This window comes from Saccopteryx leptura, chromosome 2 (genome assembly GCF_036850995.1).
Source record: "Saccopteryx leptura isolate mSacLep1 chromosome 2, mSacLep1_pri_phased_curated, whole genome shotgun sequence".
NCBI classification, from domain to species: Eukaryota; Metazoa; Chordata; class Mammalia; order Chiroptera; family Emballonuridae; genus Saccopteryx; species Saccopteryx leptura.
Genome location: NC_089504.1, coordinates 263,002,161 through 263,021,162, shown reverse-complemented (window position 1 = coordinate 263,021,162; position 19,002 = coordinate 263,002,161). Strand labels below are relative to the sequence as shown.

The following is a 19,002-nucleotide window of genomic DNA, read 5'->3' as shown; positions in this document are numbered from 1 at the left end:
TTATAGGAACTCTGTAATATCTCTGCAACATTTCTGTAAACCTAAAATTATCCCAAAATAAAAAGTGTATTTAAAAAAGAATCGTAAGTGCTGGAACCCAATACACACCCTTTTATTCTGAATCTCCATGTGTTTCTAAACAGCTTTAGATGCAGAGTTAAGGCCTAACTAGTGCTTCCCCCATCAGATCACCATTTCAGAAAACTGACTTTCTCAGAATCATCCAAAAATCTGGACAGTGAAGAACGTGAATTTAAAAAATTCGTATGGTCTTTAATAATAACACAGGTTTAGTCTTATTACAACAAATATCACCAGGAATAAGGTCATTACATATAAAACATTTTCAAGGTTAATGTGTGTGATCTGTTTGGTTAAAACAAAGACTCTTACATAACCAAATGCTTTCTTTTTCCGTCCTTACAAAAATCAGGTTTGCTTCATACTGTAATTCAACTTACCACGTGGTGGAGATTTCCTGTCAGCATCAAACACCAGTAAGTCTTGCTCTCCTTCTCTGAACTCCACATGGAGAATGTCACTAAGAGCTCCAACAAGTTCTATCACATTTAAGAAGCCTAATTTTTTTGGTGAAAGTTGCTCTTTAAAAATTACCTGTCCAAAAAAACCCCCGCCCAGGAATAACATTAAACAGCAATGTTAGATAACAGAAATAGAATAGATACAGATACCCTTGGACAGTGCTTTAAATTGGACTTAGCCAGGCTGAATTTGTAAGGACCAGTGAATGCAGGTATTACAGTACAAGTATAATATAAACCAAGAGAACTATCAACCCTCACTATAAATCTTGTAGGCCAATGTTCAAGTCCTTTCAGGTCACATGGTGAATTCAAGTAAAAATTAGAACTTTTTATCTCTCATTTTTAACACTGGGCTGGTGGTGTCTTTGCAAGAGGATGGGTGGCAGACAGGAAAGGCTCAGGGAGGGTGGCTGCAGTGTCCCCTCCACGCTGCTGCACCAGGACCAGAGGCCCAAGCCTGGACACAAGAGAAAGGATCACTCCCTTACACCATATGGGCTTGAAGGCAGATGGTCCGTGCTCTGGATCCCTGTCTTGGTGTTGGGATTTCACTTCAGAAAAGTTTGTCAAACTTCCTTTTTCCTTTCTTGCACTGGCTGAGAGCCATCAGCATGGTCTCATTGGTACAGGGGTCAGGGCGGGTGGACATGTGTAGAGGCTCATTCTACTCTGAGGAGCACAATTTTGATAGTCATGGGGCTCTGGATGCATAGGGGGATGTGAGCATTCGCTTCCGCTCTTATTGGATATAGAGTATCTTCAGGACACTCTTCTGATGACCAGAAACATCCCGCCCCGTGCAAGTGTAGCTGGCTGGGGAAGCACCTCCAAGCTTGGGGCATCACTGCCCTCCAGTCTCTGGCACAGTCCCGGCCAGGCGGTATGGTGGGAGGGGGTTGAGTCCGTACACAGCGCTTCAGCTGGGTGTCAGGGATTCGGCACTGGTCCCTAGTCTGCTGGTGAAGGGCGAGTGGGAACCTGCACATCTGGGTGGATGGCTGTAGCCATTGGCTTTGCTTTGGTACCAGCCCAGGTAGTTGCCCATGGCTGAGGTGTGGTTGGGTCGAATTGCCCAGGGGCAGTTCAACTCATTCCTGCTCTTTGGAGACCCCAAGCTGGACAACCTTTGCAATACCTCTGAGAGCCGCAAGACTACACCCTGGACAGGGCACGCCCTCCTGTTCACCCACACCATGTTTGGTTTAAGCTGCATAGTGAATTGGTAAGTTTGCTCTTGTTAATCAGACCTCCCATTAAAATGTCCAAATTCTTAATGAGACTTCTGTCTCCCTAGCCAAGGTTAAAGCAGTTGAGCTCATCATAATTACTGCTCTCTTCCTCTGCCTAGGTGTTAGTAGGAAATCCTTGCTTCAACTGATTACCTTGAAGAATATGGACAGGAACACAGAAGGCACACTCTAAAAGAAATGATCCCTAGCCTGAGCTGTGGTGGCGCAGTGGATAAAACGCTGACCTGGAATGCTGAGGTTGCCAGTTCAAACCCCTGGGCTTGCCAGGTCAAGGTACATATAGGAAGCAACTATTACGAGTAGATACTTCCTGCTTCTCCCCCATCTTCTTCTCTCTCTCCCCTCTTTCCATAAATAAATAAATAGAATCTTTAAAAAAAAGTTTAAAAAGGCTGATCCCTGATCGAGGACAGGACTGTTATAGTGCGTACCTCATTGTTTGTGTGATATTCTGAGAATCCACTAATTACGACTTTTTCCAGGACATCTGTAAAACTAGGGGCCTACTATCAGCCAGATCATGATTTAAAAGGGTCATCAATATTATATCTACAGCCAATTATGAATATCCCAAGAGATAAAGAGTTGGTAGAGGACACGGGAAGGGTGGTGGTGAGTTAGACTTACTACCTCTACTTTTTTGGACATTACATATGTACATACTATGGTTTCTTTCCCTTTTATGTTCTTCAGTTACTTTAATGGTTTCTCTACCTTGTCTGTAAGTGACTAGTACTATGAATATGCAATCCCATTGAATAAAAGGCTAGTTTTCAAAGGTCTTTTAAAATATAAATTATTATTTGAATAAGTGATACTCAGAAGTCTCAAAAGTCTCTAAAATAATATTATAATATTATAACAAAAGGTATACAGCAAAAACAGTCTCCATCCCACTCTCATCCGCTAGATCACGTCCCTGGAGGTAATCGTTATCACCAGTTTCTTGTGCAATTTATATTACTTAATTGTATCATAAATATTGTCTGTGGATTTCTGGTTTTGCTATCTGGTTTCTCTGGTGTCAGAGCTGTAAGAGGTTGATTTTACCTATATATTTTGTGATAATTAAATCATATTCTATTACAGACTTTATTCTGTAATTTCATTATTAGACAAGTGACCCTACTTGTTAACCCAAAAAACATCAAGGGCCTTTGTTTTAACTTCTCCCATGGGTCTACTTTGTGGCTCTAAAATATACATTTCTTTAAAACAATGTGAATTTAAATCTTCTCCATCACTTTCTGAGGTATGATGCATATTTTCCCTAAGTTTTCTTCTTTTAACATTCATTGAACAACTAGTATGTGGCAGGCACTGTTCTAAATACTTTATTTCTAAGTCATTTAAACTTCACAAAGTTCTATAAAATTAGTTAATGTTATCATGACTTTACATATCATCCATAAAATAGCAAAGAAGTAGTGTATCTTAACCATTATGCTATAGCATCATGTAATATCTGTGTTTATATCTGCAAATATATGGCCATTTTATGGCATGGTAGTTAAGAGGTAGGATTCTGAAGCCAGGCTGCTTGGGGTTCAAATCCTGATTCCATCCATACTAGCTATCTGACCCTGAGGCAAGTTACTTCTCCATGCCTCAGTCTATTGTGAAAATCAGCCTGACCAGGTGGTGGCACAGTGAGTGGCTAGAGCATTGGACTGGGATGCCGAGGACCCAGGTCAGAGACCCCGAGGTCGCCAGCTTGAGCGCGGGCTCATCTGGTTTGAGCAAAAGCTCACCAGCTTGGACCCAAGGTCACTGGCTCGAGCAAGGGGTTTCTCGGTCTGCTGAAGGCCCGCAGTCAAGGCACATATGAGAAAGCAATCAATGAACAACTAAGGTGTTGCAATGCGCAACGAGAAACTAATGATTGATGCTTCTCATCTCTCCGTTCTTGTCTGTCTGTCCCTGTCTATCCCTCTCTCTGAAAAAAAAAAAGGAAAAAAAAAGGAAATCAAATGGATTACTATATGCAAGATATTCAGAACAGAGTGTGGCATACAGCTAACATATGGATAAATCTTAGCCATTTTAAAAAATTGGAGATATGGCCGTATCTGAATTATCATTCTGCCAACTTGACTTTTTTCACTATACATTTTTTTCACCAAACATGATGGTTCCAAAAATGATGTTTCAGAACAAATCTAGTTAAACTATTTTGTCTACCACATATTATTCCACTGTGTAAATGTCAATTCCAATCTATCCATTCTCCTATTGATGACCATGTAACGTGTTTCCATGTTTCCAGTTTTTTACTATGCTGCAATGTGCACATGTGTCAGTTTCACTAAGTGCATGCGTAGAAGTGGAGCTGTGGATCAGTGGGGTGCATTATCTCCTGCTTTACTTGGTACAAATGCTCTCCAAAAGTGTTTTGTCCCACAAGCAGTGTAGAAGTACTGTTGTTTCTCACATCCACTCTTGACACTTGGTATTATCAGACATTAAAAATAACTTTTATTCTAATAATATAACAATAAGTGGTAAGAATATCTTTTCTATCCATCATGAAGTATTTATTTAGGATTATTTAGTAAAGAAAAGATGGCCCTAGCCAGCTGGCTCAGTGGCAGAGTGTTGGCCTGGCGTGTATAGATGTCCTGGGTTTGATTCCCAGTCAGGGCACACAGGAGAAGCGATCATCTGCCTCTCCATCCTCCTCCCCTTCTCTCCTCCTTTTTTCTCTCCACCCCCCACATCCTGTAGCCATGGCTCCATTGGCTCAAGTGAGTCAGCCCTAGGTGCTGAGGATGGCTCCATAGCCTCTGCCTCAAGCGCTAAAAAACGGCTTCAGTTGCAACAGAGCAATGGCCCCAGATGGGCAGAACATCGCCCCTTACTGAGCTTCCGGGGTGGATCCCAGTCAGGGCTCATGTCTCTCAGCCTCCCCTCCTCTCACTAAAAAAGAAGAAAAGACAAGACTTCAAAATGCAAAACAAGATGTTTAAGTCCTAGAGCAAAGGCTTGGAGGATCCAAGGAACAGTAACAAAATATCTATTATGGCCCTGGCCGGTTGGCTCAGTGGTATAGCATTGGCCTGGCGTGCAGGAGTCCTGGGTTTGACTCCTGGCCAGGGCACACAGGAGAAGCGCCCATCTGTTTCTCCATCCCTCCCCCTCTCCTTCCTCTCTGTCTCTCTCTTCCCCTCCAGCAGCCAAGGCTCCATTGGAGCAAGGTTGGCCTAGGCGCTGAGGATGGCTTTGTGGCCTCTGCCTCAGGCGCTAGAATGGCTCTGGTTGCAACAGAGCGACACTCCAGATGGGCAGAGCATCGCCCCTGGTGGGCATGCCAGGTGGATCCCGATCGGGCACATGCAGGAGTCTGACTGCCTCTCCCGTTTCCAACTTCAGAAAAATACAAAAAAAAAAAAATCTATTATGGAAAACATAAGTCATAAAAAAGAACATGGTTGGTGAAAAAGGAAACACTTACTTCAAACTCCCTAAGCAGCTGAGAAATAAGCAAACCCTCTGGAAACTTGGACACAACCTAACAAATAGAAAGTGAAATAGAATATAAATAGATACCACTGGAATGCTGGGTGATAAGATATCAAAATAGGACAGTATAAACTTAAATAGTAACAAAGATAAAAACAATGGTATTGAGTGAATGAAGTCACAATATTTTTAAATCTGTTTCCAGTTTTAAAAAACATAGAAGCCGTGACTTCCAACATTTCCAGAGTTGAGAAATCATTCTTTAACAACACCGCAATGCCACAGCTCCCTAGAAATTCCTATAGTTCTTCAGTTCTGCTAACAAATTTAGCTTTATCTCACATTTTAAAAAATGCTAAAAAAAATATATAGCATAATTTCAAGCATTTTCAATGGTAAAAAAGAAATATAATGGACAGTGTAGAAAACTTTGGAAAATACAGTTAAGCACAGAGAAAATACCCCGTTAGTAGCCATTGTGGTCCACGTACATATAAAACTACTATATTTAATATAAAAATACATAATTATTTAACCAGTTTTTAAATATATCATAGACACCCTACCATGTCAGCAAATATGGATTAACATGTTTACTAACTGAAGTTTTCAAATATTGAATATACTTCAATTTGTTTACTCAGTTCCCTAGGGCTATTTCCTATTTTTCATCATCACAAACATTGCAATGATTACCCTCAAACTTACATCTTGCATACTGTCCAATTATTTCTTAGGATAAATTCCTAGAAGTGGATTCACATTACCGCAATAAAGTATAAAAAGCTTTGCATTTTCCTAGATTTGTCAAGATATTATATATTTTATTTAGAATTCTAATTCAAGTTTCAGAAAAATATAAAGTAAAAAAATATTCCAAAATTTCATGACCCTGAGAGTTGTTGCTGCATTCCAGAAACCAATTTAAGCCCCGGCTAGTTGGCTCAGTGATAGAGCATCGGCCCAGTGTGTAGAAGTCCCAGGTTCGATTACCAGGCAGGACACACAGGAGAAAGACCATCTGCTTCTTCACTCCTCCTTCTTCTCTTTCTCCCCTCCCCCACTGCATCCATGGCTGGAATGGTTCCAGCAAATTTGGTCCCAGGCACTGAGAATGGCTCCATCACCTCACCTCAGGCACTAAAATAGCTCGGATGCCGAGCAACAGAGCAGTGGTCCCAGATAGGCAGAGCATCACCCCAGTAGGGGGCTTGCTGGGTGAATCCTGGTTGAGGTGCATGCAGGAAGGAGTCTGTCTTTCTGCCTCCCTGCCTCTCACTTAATTAAAAAAAAAAAAGAAACTAATTTATGCACAAACATATTCACATTATTCATGATTTTACATGAAAGAACACTGAATATGTCACACTCTATATAATCTGGGTTTTTTTGTTTGTTTGTTTGTTTGTATTTTTCTGAAGCTGGAAACGGGGAGAGACAGTCAGACAGACTCCCGCATGCACCCGACCAGGATCCACCTGGCACGCCCACCAGGGGCGAGGCTCTGCCCACCAGGGGGCGATGCTCTGCCCCTCCGGGGCGTCACTCTGCCGCGACCAGAGCCACTCTAGCACCTGGGGCAGAGGCCAAGGAGCCATCCCCAGCGCCCGGGCCATCTTTGCTCCAATGGAGCCTTGGCTGCGGGAGGGGAAGAGAGAGACAGAGAGGAAGGAGGAGGGGGGTGGAGAAGCAAATGGGCGCTTCTCCTATGTGCCCTGGCCGGGAATCGAACCTCAGTCTCCCGCACGCCAGTCCGACGCTCTACCGCTGAGCCAACCAGCCAGGGCCTCTATATAATCTGTTTTTAAAGTCCAAACAGTATGTCAAGAAAATACTTCCATGTAAATTTATTGAGATATAAATAAAGTTTCTAATGAGCCACATGTTATTCTCCAGTTTGGGTAGATAATTTAACCAATCCATTACCAATGAATGCTTAATATTTCTCTAATATTTTGTTACCATAGAAAAGTCATATTGAACAAAATGTCTAAACAAGAAGACAGGGTCCGAATGCACAAACATTTCTGTGTTTCTCCCAGTAAAAACACAACATACATAAATATTATATAAAGCAGTCAGCCATAATGGCACTCTAATTATTCAAATTACAATTAACAGCTCCCACCAAAATTTTAAGTTTACCTGTCCTTTGGCCCTATGCATAAAAGTCCAAGAGCTTTTACAAATTAATAAGGAGAAACAGTAAAGCAGGCCAAGGACATAAAGAAGTAGTTCACATAAATATAAATGGCTTCTAAGCATATGGAAAAATGCTCAATTTAAAAACCAAGAGCTATAAGTTAAAACAACATAATTGGATAGTAACATTTCACTGTCAAAAGTAGGAATGAAAATCTGTTCAAACCTTTTAGAGGGCAATTTACTAGTATTTATCAAAACAACACCTCTGTCAATTCCACGTCTAATGTTCAAAGACCAGAGTATTTTTTAATAGCAAGGCTAGAAATAATGTAAATGTTAATCAATAATAAATCTCGTAAGTGAAATATTGTTCATTGATACAGTGGGATACCATACACAATTTAAAATATTACTTGACATAAATATACAGTGTGTCTGTAAAGTCATGGTGCACTTTAGACCAGTCACAGGAAAGCAACAAAAGACAACAGAAATGTGAAATCTGCACCAAATAAAAGGAAAACCCTCCCAGTTTCGGTAGGATGATGTGGCAGTATGTGCGCATGCACAGATGATGACGTAACACCGTGTATACAGTGGAGCAGCCCACGGCCATGCCAGTCGAGATGTGGATGGTACAGAGGAAAGTTCAGTGTGTTCTGTGGCTCGCTAAATTCGAATCCGTGACCAAAGTGCAACGTGAATATCGGCGCGTTTATAACAAAGCGCCACCACATAGGAATAACATTACTCGGTGGGATAAGCAGTTGAAGGAAACCTGCAGTTTGGTGGAGAAACCCCGTTCTGGTAGGCCATCAGTCAGTGACGAGTCTGTAGAGGCTATACGGGATAGCTACCTAAGGAGCACTAAAAAATATGTGCGTGAGCCCACATTGAACTGCACTGAATAGGTATGAAACTGGGAGAGTTTTCCTTTTATTTGGTGCAGATTTCACATTTCTATTGTCTTTTGTTGCTTTCCTGTGACCAGTCAAAAGTGCACCATGACTTTATGGACACACTGTATATAAAACTGATATTGGAAATATCTTGACAGTAAATTATTGGGGTGAGGGGAAAAAAAAGAGCACATTTATGAAGGAACTTACATGTTCTAAATAATTTAAAAAAATTTTAAGTGTGTTATTTATTTACTGTTTTTTCTGATCTGAAAGGAATAGTCACTCCATTTGTAATATGTTTGAAAAGATAGGGCATAAATATAAAACTAATAAATATCACAGGCAGATTAAATTTAACCACAAATGATACCTAAATGTATAATCAAGTATTATTTGATTTCCCAGAAACAGAAAATACTTACAAATTTTATCTTATGTTTCAGTTCTGGATTGATAGTCCCACCAGGCCCAACTTGTGAAATAACTGACTTAAAGGTGTTCTCCAACTAGTAAAAAAAAAAAAAAAAAGTTACAGTCCAAAAAAGAAAATTAAAGATAAATCTGAAGAGTATGCAAAGAAAATATCCAAGGAAATGTATCTCAATCAAATGGATAATAAACTGTTCTCAGTGGGCACTGTAACAATTCATACATATAAAATACAATTAGGCCCTGGCCAGTTGGCTCAGTGGTAGAGCATCGGCCTGGCGTGCGGAAGTCCCAGGTTCAATTCCCGGCCAGGACACACAGGAGAAGCGCCCATCTGCTTCTCCACCCCTCCCCCTCTCCTGTCTCTCTCTTCCCCTCCCGCAGCTGAGGCTCCATTGGAGCAAAGATGGCCGGGGCACTGGGGATGGCTCCATGGCCTCTGCCTCAGGCGCTAGAATGGCTCTGGTCGTAACAGAGCGACGCCCCGGAGGGGCAGAGCATCGCCCCCTGGTGGGCGTGCCGGGTGGATCCCGGTCGGGCACATGTGGGAGTCTGTCTGACTGCCTCCCCGTTTCCAGCTTCAGAAAGATACAAAAAAAAAAATACAATTAGAATACTGTAAAAGAAATCTTTATAACACATTCTGAAATTTTCCAGGACAATTGACATTCTCTATAACAATTATATTCTAAAGTCTTCAATTGCTCAATCCCATAATCTTACCTAGAAAGAAATCTGGATACTAATTTTCTTCCCTTTATAAAAATGTTTATCAAACATTTTTTTTTTTTTACAGAGACAGAGAGGCAGAGAGAGGATTAGACAGGGACAGACAGACAGGAATGGAGAGATGAGAAGCATCAATCATTAGTTTTTCGTTGCGCACTGCAACACCTTAATTGTTCATTGATTGCTTTCTCATACGTGCCTTGACCGCGGGCCTTCAGCAGACCGAGTAACCCCTTGCTAGAGCCAGCAACCTTGGCTCAAGCTGGTGAGCTTTTGCTCAAACCAGATGAGCCCTCACTCAAGCTAGCGACCTCGGGGTCTTGAACCTGGGTCTTCCGCATGCCAGTCCAACGCTCTATCCACTGTGCCACCGCCCGGTCAGGCTATCAAACACATATTTAGTGAGCACCTAATGCAGGGAAGAGGTGGGGTGGTGGAAGGTCCCAGGAGGCAGAATTCAGTGTGAGCCAGGGCTCTGGTGGAAGGCGTGGCTCTCAAGGGCAGAAAGGAAAAGCTCTTCTGCTGAAAAAGCAATGGAGGAAGGACCAGTGGAGATACAGAAAGGCTCTGTGAATGTGGGGTCAGAAAGTGGAGAGAGTTGCTATCTGATGCATTCCAAGTTCAGAAGCAAGGTCCACGCCTAAAAATAGAGGGAAAGGGGAGAGAGCTCACATAGCAACACCCCAGGTGGGCAGAGCATCACCCCCTAGTGGGCTTTCCAGGTAGATCCCTGTTGGTGCACATGCGGGAGTCTGTGTCTGCCTCCCCTCCTCTCACTGAATTAAAAAAAAAATGTTAACAAAGATGCAGTGCAGCTCATGAGAAAGTAAAACTGTACAGCCAATTTGGAAAATAGTTTAGCAATTTCTTCTATACTTAAACATGTGCTTAATGTATGCCTCAGCAATCCTACTCCTAGGTATTTACCCAAGAGAAACAAAGTCTACCTTCATACAAAAGGTATGCAAATGTTCATAGCAGATTTATTCAGAATACCACAAACAGGAAACAACCCAAATATCATCTAATGGGGAATGGATAACAAACTGAGGTATATCCATAGTGTCATGACACTCAGCAGAAAAAGGAACATACAACTGATACATACTGGATGAGTCTCAAAAGCATCATGCTAAGTTAGAGAAACTACACACAAAAGGCTAGATGTTATTTAATTCCACTTTTATGAAAGTCTTGGAACGTTAAAACATAAAAAGCAGTGGTTGTCTGTGGCTGTAGCTGGGGAAAGAGATCCACTACAAAGTGGCATGAAGAAACTTTTGGGGGATGATGAAACTGTACTATTTCTTGATTTTGATGCTTATTACATGACTAGATTACATTTTATCAAAACTCAAACTGGCCATTCAAAATGGGCAGATTTTATTGTATGTAAACTAAGTTACTAAAGCTATTTTTTTTTTACACTTGATTTTAGTCAAAGGGCCAAGAAGTGATAAAAAAGCTAATTTTTTTTAAGTTATAGAAATAAGGTACTTTTATGTCTTGAATTTAATATCTATATGCTTATTCTCAGCTCTAATTAGGTTGTTATCTTGCAAACTTGCCCAGGCCTTTGTTGGTTATATTCTAGTACTTTATATTCAAAGTCATTCAGCATTAAAGTCGCAGAAAAAATACCAGGATTGTAGTGCTCAGGACCAGCCACTCTGGTGAAGATATTTATGAGGTAAACAGCAAAGATTCTTCTAAAACTTCGGTGAGAAGCTGGAACTAGAGATACAGATTTGGGAGTCCTCTGCAGAAAACAGTAGAAACCATGGAGTTGACAAAATTTGTCCTCTTTTTTCCTCACGATACCTGCACTTCTTACTAATTCACAGAACCATACAAAATGCTTAATTTAAGTTAAATCTGAAATCAGTGAATGACTTGAATTTTAAAAGATCAGCTTTTCTATTATCAGATCTAAGTAATAATCACTGAATTTAAACACATTTTCAGTGTATTTGTATCTCCAAACTCCAATACCTCACCTGGTTTAATTTTTGAGTGTGGGTCAGCCTTGAAGTCTCCACCACATCGGACTTAGAAATCTTTTCCATGTTCACTATTTGCTTCAGTTGTTCCGTGTTTGATGTGGGTCGTGAAAAGTGTGACTTTGCAACTGGGGGGTTCAACCCTTCTTGTTTCATTCTAAAAGGCTGGGTAAAAATTTTACCTTTTGTGAATAAAAAGAGAAAAAAAAATGTCACTAGAAATTTCTTTTTCTGGTGGTTATATACAGAGGCTACTGTGAGCTAAATTGCCCTCAGCTCACAACTAAAAATTATTAAAAGTTAAGTTTACATTTTCTTTCTTTCTTTTTTTTTTTTTTTTTTTTTTTTTTTGCGACAGAGAGTCAGATAGGGACAGACAGGAAGGGAGAGAGATGAGAAGTATCCACTCTTGGTTGCGGCTCCTTAGTCTCTCATTGATTGCTTTCTCTTACGTGCCTTGACTAGGGGGCTACAGCAGACTGAGTGACCCTTGCTCAAGCCAGTGACTTTGGGCTCAAGCTGGTGAGCCTTGCTCAAACCAGATGAGCCCGCACTCAAGCCAGCGACCTTGGGGTCTCGAACCTGGGTCCTCCGCGTTCCAATCCTACACTCTATCCACTGTGCCACTGCCTGATCAGGCTAAAGCTTACATTTTCAATATTAAGTCAATAAAATTTACACATAATGAAAGTGATTAGTCATCTATAAAAAAAACTAGAGAGATCCTAAGTGTGCCACTGAGAAAGATGGGACTACCTAAATTCTGCGTAAGGTCACCTGAATATAACTACAGAAAGGCAGGATTCAATAGATAAATATTTAAAAAACTGTATCTTGTTTAGGAGACCAAGACGTCTCCAAACAAAAAGTCTACTTAGAACTATGCTTCTCAGACTTGATATCCACCTAGCAGTATAGCAGTATCCATCTAGTAAGGGAGGAAAGAATGAAAAGCTATAGAATAGATATTATTCTAGAGTATAGATTCTTTTCTTCAAAATTTGTAGTAAGGGGAATAGCACTGGAGAGGTATATTCTGTTGTACAACATGAACTGGATCTCACTGCTTTCTTTATCCCAGGGATCAAACTTACCAAAAAAAATTAATTACTCCCAAGATATCTTAATGATAGAAAGAAGGGCCACGGATTGAGAACATAAACCTCTTAAAAGTTTAACAGCATGAGTTAGTCTCCTTAATTTGAGCACCTCAAGAATACTGATACAGTTGAGGGCTAAACTCTATAAACACTCAGTGGCCCCCAAAGCCTTCCCTGACCAGACCATGTAAACACTCTGGCATTTCCTTGACCAATTACATTACCCACTGCTGTTTAAGTATTGGTTTGTAAACTCATAACATTCTCATGGCTCACCTACATTAATCTAAACACAGATTGTGGATAAGTAAAACCACTGACATAGGCATAGAACTCCCACCCCAAAAGGCTCAGTATATAGACTCTATATTGTCAAGAGTCTAGAGAAACACAACAGAAATGACCATATTGCCCTTCTGAGCCTTTTGAGGAGAGAGATTGGGAAGGAGAACTACTGGGTGAGCAGTAATAAGAGCTGGGTGTCTAATCTGGCCAGTACCACTTTTCCAACCATGTGACTTTGGGAAAGTTATTTAGCTTTCCTGAGTTCTGGTATACTTACCTATAAGACAGGGTTACTCACCCTCCTTGTCTATAGTATAGCAATATGAACCTAAGATAAACAATATACCAATAAGATGGTTATCAATACACTACATAAATTAATGCAGTGCCTGCTATGACATCAAAGATCAGTGACGGCAAAGACTGGATGGCAAATGCTACTAACTAGCACTATTTTAAAATTTCATTGTCCTTGTTTTATCTTCTTTACATGAACACACATGTTCATTTACAGTGCTCTGATCTTGTGTTTTTATAAGATACTACTTACTTACTTTGAGCTTACTAAAGGCCACTTACTTTACAGACCTCATCTCATTTCACCCTCTGTACAATTTCAAGAAGTAGTATCATGTCTATTCTAAAGATGAGGAAAGTAACACTTAAGACATTTTCAGTAACTTGTCTGACATCGCTCAGCCAGTAAGTGGTACAACTGGTGGGGCACAGTCATGACATACCTGTGTCACGACTGCTCCAATATTTGCTCATCCACAATACAGTTACCCGGGCTAACGTGCTTACCTGCCGGCCATCCGCTCTGCTTTTCCTCTGATACGCTCTTCTTTAGCATCAACAAAGAACCTGCTCTGGTCTGCTCTACAGAAATGACATCTGAAGCAGCATTCAGAACTTCAAACATAGACAAGAACCCATACTGCATGTACTGGAATGGTCGTCCAAATCGCTTGGCAAATGCCTTTTCAAAATCAGAAAGGAGAACAGGAGATAACGCCAGGAGGTCCTTCAGCTCGCTCTTCACAACAGCTGGAAGAACAGGGGGCACCCTTCCTCTGTATGGTATCCGCGGATGAAAGCCTGGCTCAGAGCAAACAGCGAACTTCCCCTTCTGCACTGGGTTTCGAACCTTATGACTGCTCCTCTGTTTTGCAACTAAACTTGCTATTCCTTTGGTGGATTCATCTGGAATGGCTAAAGAGATGTGAAAAAAAGAAAACGTATGTAGGTAAAAACTTACTCCCTTCTTTATCCTTTGTATCTGTGGTTATATTGACATATTTTAACATTCAAAAGAGCTGTGTTTCCAGGTAGCATGATAAATATGAACCCTTGTTTCTTTCATTTTTTGCATTTTAGGTAACAGTTTATTAGCTCATTTACCAGAGGACAGAGAAAGATAAAATCACATATATCATTACTGCTAATTGGCTCCTGAAAAGGTTTGAAACTCTTGAACAAATTTCCCTATGATTGTGTGTGTGTGTGTGTGTGTGTGTGTGTGTGTGTGTTTCATGGAATTAAAAAAAAAATCTTATAAAAAGTCCCATTGTTGTTTCTCCCAACTCAAGGCGCCATAGTCTGAAATCATATGCAAAATGCAGTTTTTGTAAGTGCACATTTTTTTGCAGAAAAGTTTTTTAATTTTGCTAAAGCTCTAACTTGCCCACAACCTCAAAGGTAGGTGGATATGATCACCTCCTCCCCATCATACCCCCAAATTAAAATCTGCTGGCTAAGATGCAGGATAATTGCTAACACCTGACTAAAGTGATTAGTACTACAAAGTATACCTCTCAGTATAACAGTACCGTCCCTACAGGTGCAGACACTGACAACGTCAGGCATGTCCAACACCAGCTCCATCGTGGACTGGTACCCGAGGACTCGGAGTGGTAAATGGCTCCCAACCATCAAAAGGTACTCCTTTTCCAACTGCTGCGGGGTCAGACCATATTTGCTGGAAATGAGAAGCGACCTTATTTCCTTCCTCAGGCATTCCTGTATGCGCTCTTGCTCCGACATGGTACCCTATGGGACTGAAGACAGAAACACTGCCCATCAGGAGAGGAGCAGGCAAACCCGAGATGAAAAAAAGAAAGTTTAAAACGGCCGACAGTTAACTAGAAACGACTGAGACGCGGGTTTGAAGCGTTCAGACAGAAGCTGCGCCATCAGGAGCCTCTGAAACTTGCGTTTCGCAAAGCACCCCCCCCCCCCCATGACCCAAACTCTGGATCTCACCCCGTGTTTACTAACCCACGTGTGGGCCGAGAAATCCCCGCCACTGGCCGTGGGGCGAGAAGGCCAAGCCCCGCAGCGCTGATTCGGCCTTGTCTGGGGTCTTGCTAGCCGTCTGTCGGCTCGGACTCGACTCTGGGCAGCGGGAGCCGGGAAGGGGGCCCACGCCTCGTGGTCCACGTCCCAGGAATGTCCCCCTTCCCCCCTGTGCAGGGGGAGCAGCCTGCCCCGCCCCGAAGCCTCCCGGCCCCTGGGGGAGTGGAGGGCCGGCCGGCCGCCGGCACCGCCACCTCAGGGTCTGCGCACACTGGGCGTGGCCGAGGCCTAGGGGAGAGGGCGCGGGGAGCAACCCCTGAGGCCCAGCCCTGGCCCTGCGTGGGCCGCCCCTCACCCGTCTCGTTTCGACCTGACCCGACCCGGCGCCGGTGCTGCCGTTGTGGACCCGGGAGAGGCAGAGTCTCTCAGGTTCGGACCAACCGGCAGCGGAGTTCGAGTGCGGTGGGCGCCGCCTGCGCGCTGCACCGTTGCCTGGCGTCGGGGCGTCGCGTTCCAGCCCGAGGGCGCGCGGCCCGCCCGGCGGTTGGGCAGCGCTGGCCGCTCGGGGTCCAGGCTGCGGGCTTTCCCCGTCGCCTGGCCGCTTGGGCCGGCTCTCAGGCAGCGTTGGCTGCCTTCGGGGGTCGCGGACGCCTACCTCCTCGGAAGAGGCTGGAAGACGCCACGTGCGGTTCCGGCTTGAGATCCTCTGCGGCCGCCTCGCGCAGGGTAGGTGGGCCGCCCCGCCCTCAGCACGCAGCAGCGGGGAGGGCGAGCGCTTCTTCGTCTGGCGTGCCTTGGGGTCACCTGTGGAGCTTATTTAAGGAGCGCGGAGCGGGGGAGAAGATGCCCCGGGCTGCTGAGCAGAGATGTTGACTCGGGAGGTCTGTGTCTGTCGGGGTAACTACAGGCAGTTCTGACGTTTGGGAGAGTCACTGCAGAGCTAGAGAAATGCGTCGACTCAGGAGGGCTTCCTGAACGAGTGGACATTCAGGTGCCGCTGGAGATAAGAGCTGGGAAACTAAGCTGGGGATGTATTTACTGCATGGGTGGAATGAGAGATTTAGAAAGTCCTTGAAAACCAGAGAACAGTAGTTTAAGAGGTAGAATAGACAAGCATTAATATGTTACCTTAAAAATGTGCAAACTATTAAAGGAGCAAGGCAAACCAAAATATAACCAAGGAATTTCAATCAAGAGGGAAACCTGAACACACATATCTACCTTATGTCTAAAATTTCAGGGCATAATAACTCAAAGAAAAAAAAAAGAGAAGAAAAAGCAAGCTGCAGAGAACAAAATGTTCCACAAATGAGCAAGGAAGATTGAGGAATCGCTTAAAGACAGGAAAAAAAATTATGAGCTGGTATATAGCAGATGGATAGGACTAAATAGCAAATTAACAAAAAGGAAAATGATGAAATGTGGAGTGGATCCAGGCATCCCAACATCTGAATGACAGTTGTTATAGAAACAACAAAGAACGGTAGTGAGGGATAGGTTTTAAAAGAAGAAAATGTCCCAGATTTGAAGAAAAACACAAATTTTCAGGTTAAAAGGACCCATTGAGTCCTAGGAATCACTTATGAAATAGGTTACCTATAAAGCAACAGAAGTTAGATTGCCACTGGACTTCTCAATGGAGCATTGTTTTCAAAGCTGAAACTGAAATCCTTTATCCAGTCAGTTCAACATTCAAGTGAGAGAAAAGACATTTTTCAGACAGAATTCACCAAGTTTATCATCTCACTGGAAAAGTATTCCTGCAAAATAAATTGAAAATAAAATTATCCCAGATTCTCATCTCTAATTATCTGAGATAATAGGTAACACATATTGATCATTTACTACATATTCTTTTCTGTATATAGATTATTTAATTTTCTCCCATTACACTGAGAAAGGTATACTTATGATCCCTATTTGAAAGCAAAGAGATGGCTTGACCTGTGGTGGAGCAGTGGATAAAGCATTGACCTGGAACACGAGGTCCTTGGTTTGAAACCCTGGGTTTGCCTGGTCAGGGCATATATGGGAGTTGATGCTTCCTGCTCCTCCCTCTCTCTCTCTCTCTCTCTCTCTCTCTCTAAAAATGAATAAATAAAATCTAAAAAGAAAACAGACTGATATGCAGACTAGACAAACAGACTAGACAAGGATGTAACAAAAAATGTTAAGCAATAAAAACAAAACTTATTGGATCTCAAAAGTTATTGGCATATAATGTGAAAAAAAAAGATTTTCAAAAACATTCTGATTTAGTCATGGGAATGGGATGACAAGTCATGCCTCTCACTCATGAAATGCCTCTGTCCCCCAGACCTAGAATTGTGGGTTTTTCTTTTTATGTTTTTTGTTGTTACACAAATCAAAAAGACTTACCAGGTTGTTTGTTGAGCTCATTCTTTGGGTCCTACAATTACTTAACCATAACCAGAGAGGTCTGTGAGTCAAGACCAACGTGTTTAACATTCTGCTTCCTATTACAGTGACCAGAGCCCATTTTCTTCTGGTAATTAACTGTCTCCACCGGGTCTCCTCCCAACCCTGCTTGCATTTGGGAGTGTATTTCAATTGTGGCTGCTCCTTTCAGCATTCCTGCCTTAGGAAACAGCCAGTAAGGAATGTGTGAATATATGTGTGTGTGTGTGTGTGTGTGTGTTTTAAGCATCTGAAGCCTTAATATACTGCTCACAAAAATTAGGGGATATTTCAAAATGAACATGAAGCGATATAAAAACAAGCATTTGATATTTTTTATTAAACAAGAACATCAGAAAAGCAAATGACAAGTCAAAGAAAGTTGTTTGATTATGCAAATGAGATGCAAAACCAGCTTTTATTTCATTAGTAAAAATACACTATACAGAAGGCTGAAAGTACTGGAGTATCTGCATATTCCCTGATCCCCTAATTTTTGTGAGCAGTGTATATGCCTTGTGGCATGAATGAGGGAATCTTTTGAAAAACATATTTGGGGATAGGTGAGTTAGAAGCTCATGATAGAACCAATACAGAATTTCTGCCTCCCATAGTTTTTTTTTTAACATTATGCCCCATTGGGGGTCCATTTGATGCCACTGTTCAATTGTTTCCCACAGCAATTATTCTTGAGCGTTCGCCTTCCCTTTGACACTTCTTACCTGCTCCTGCCTCACTGCTAGAAAATGACCGCTCTGACTTCCAGAGGAAAGGGAGGCTCTCACCTGTGAAACAGCTCAACTTCTAGACCTGACCTTTGGTTACTATTCCACAGTCTTATACATTCAACATCTCTTTACAGACTCCTTTCCTAAAACATAAAACTATGCTCTAATCCTTTTCATAATACGCAGCACCGACAGAGAAAGAAGAATAGAGAAAAACAAACTCTTTTGAACTACATATCTCTCTAGCCATTCCTTCATGGCCAAATCCTTGAATAAACAATTCGTACTTCTTCCCCTTACTTTTTCATCCACCATTCAATACTCAATCCAAAGCAATGAGCCTGCTACAATAAGAGACACAGACAGACAGACAGGAAGGGAAAGAGATGAGAAGCATCAACCTGTAGTTGCGGCACCTTAGTTGTTCATTGATTGCTTTCTCATATGTGCCTTGACTGGGGGGCTCCAGCTGAGCCAATGATCCCTTGCTTAAGCCAGCGACCTTTGGGCTCAAGGCCGCGACCATAGGGTCATGTCTATGATCCTGCACTCAAGCTGGTGAGCCTGCACTCAAGCCAGCAACCTCCAGGTTTTGAGCCTGGGTCCTCAGCATTTCAGGCTGATGCTCTATCCACTCTGCCACCACCTGGTGAGGCTGGACATCTTTCTTAAGTTAGTTTTACCAAAATCAGTGACAAATCTGACAAACCTTAAGGA

General features: G+C 42.3%; 1 protein-coding gene across 2 annotated transcripts in view; it reads right to left on the bottom strand.

The window, feature by feature from the left end:
* Positions 1-15,918, bottom strand: part of TDRD5 (tudor domain containing 5) — a 54,483-nt gene extending 38,565 nt beyond the window's left edge. The window contains exons 1-7 of one of the 2 annotated variants that reach the window (XM_066366035.1): positions 15,795-15,918; positions 14,656-14,901; positions 13,649-14,056; positions 11,457-11,641; positions 8,724-8,807; positions 5,247-5,303; positions 462-615 (exon numbers count right to left, since the gene is read on the bottom strand). In XM_066366035.1, coding sequence (XP_066222132.1) covers positions 462-615; positions 5,247-5,303; positions 8,724-8,807; positions 11,457-11,641; positions 13,649-14,056; positions 14,656-14,887 — 1,120 coding nt within the window. In that variant the 5' untranslated portion in view covers positions 14,888-14,901; positions 15,795-15,918. Of the gene's footprint in view, positions 1-461; positions 616-5,246; positions 5,304-8,723; positions 8,808-11,456; positions 11,642-13,648; positions 14,057-14,655; positions 14,902-15,121; positions 15,188-15,794 lie in introns of those variants that run through there. The other variant, XM_066366036.1, reaches the window with a different exon arrangement.
* Between the last annotated feature and the right edge of the window lie 3,084 nt (positions 15,919-19,002).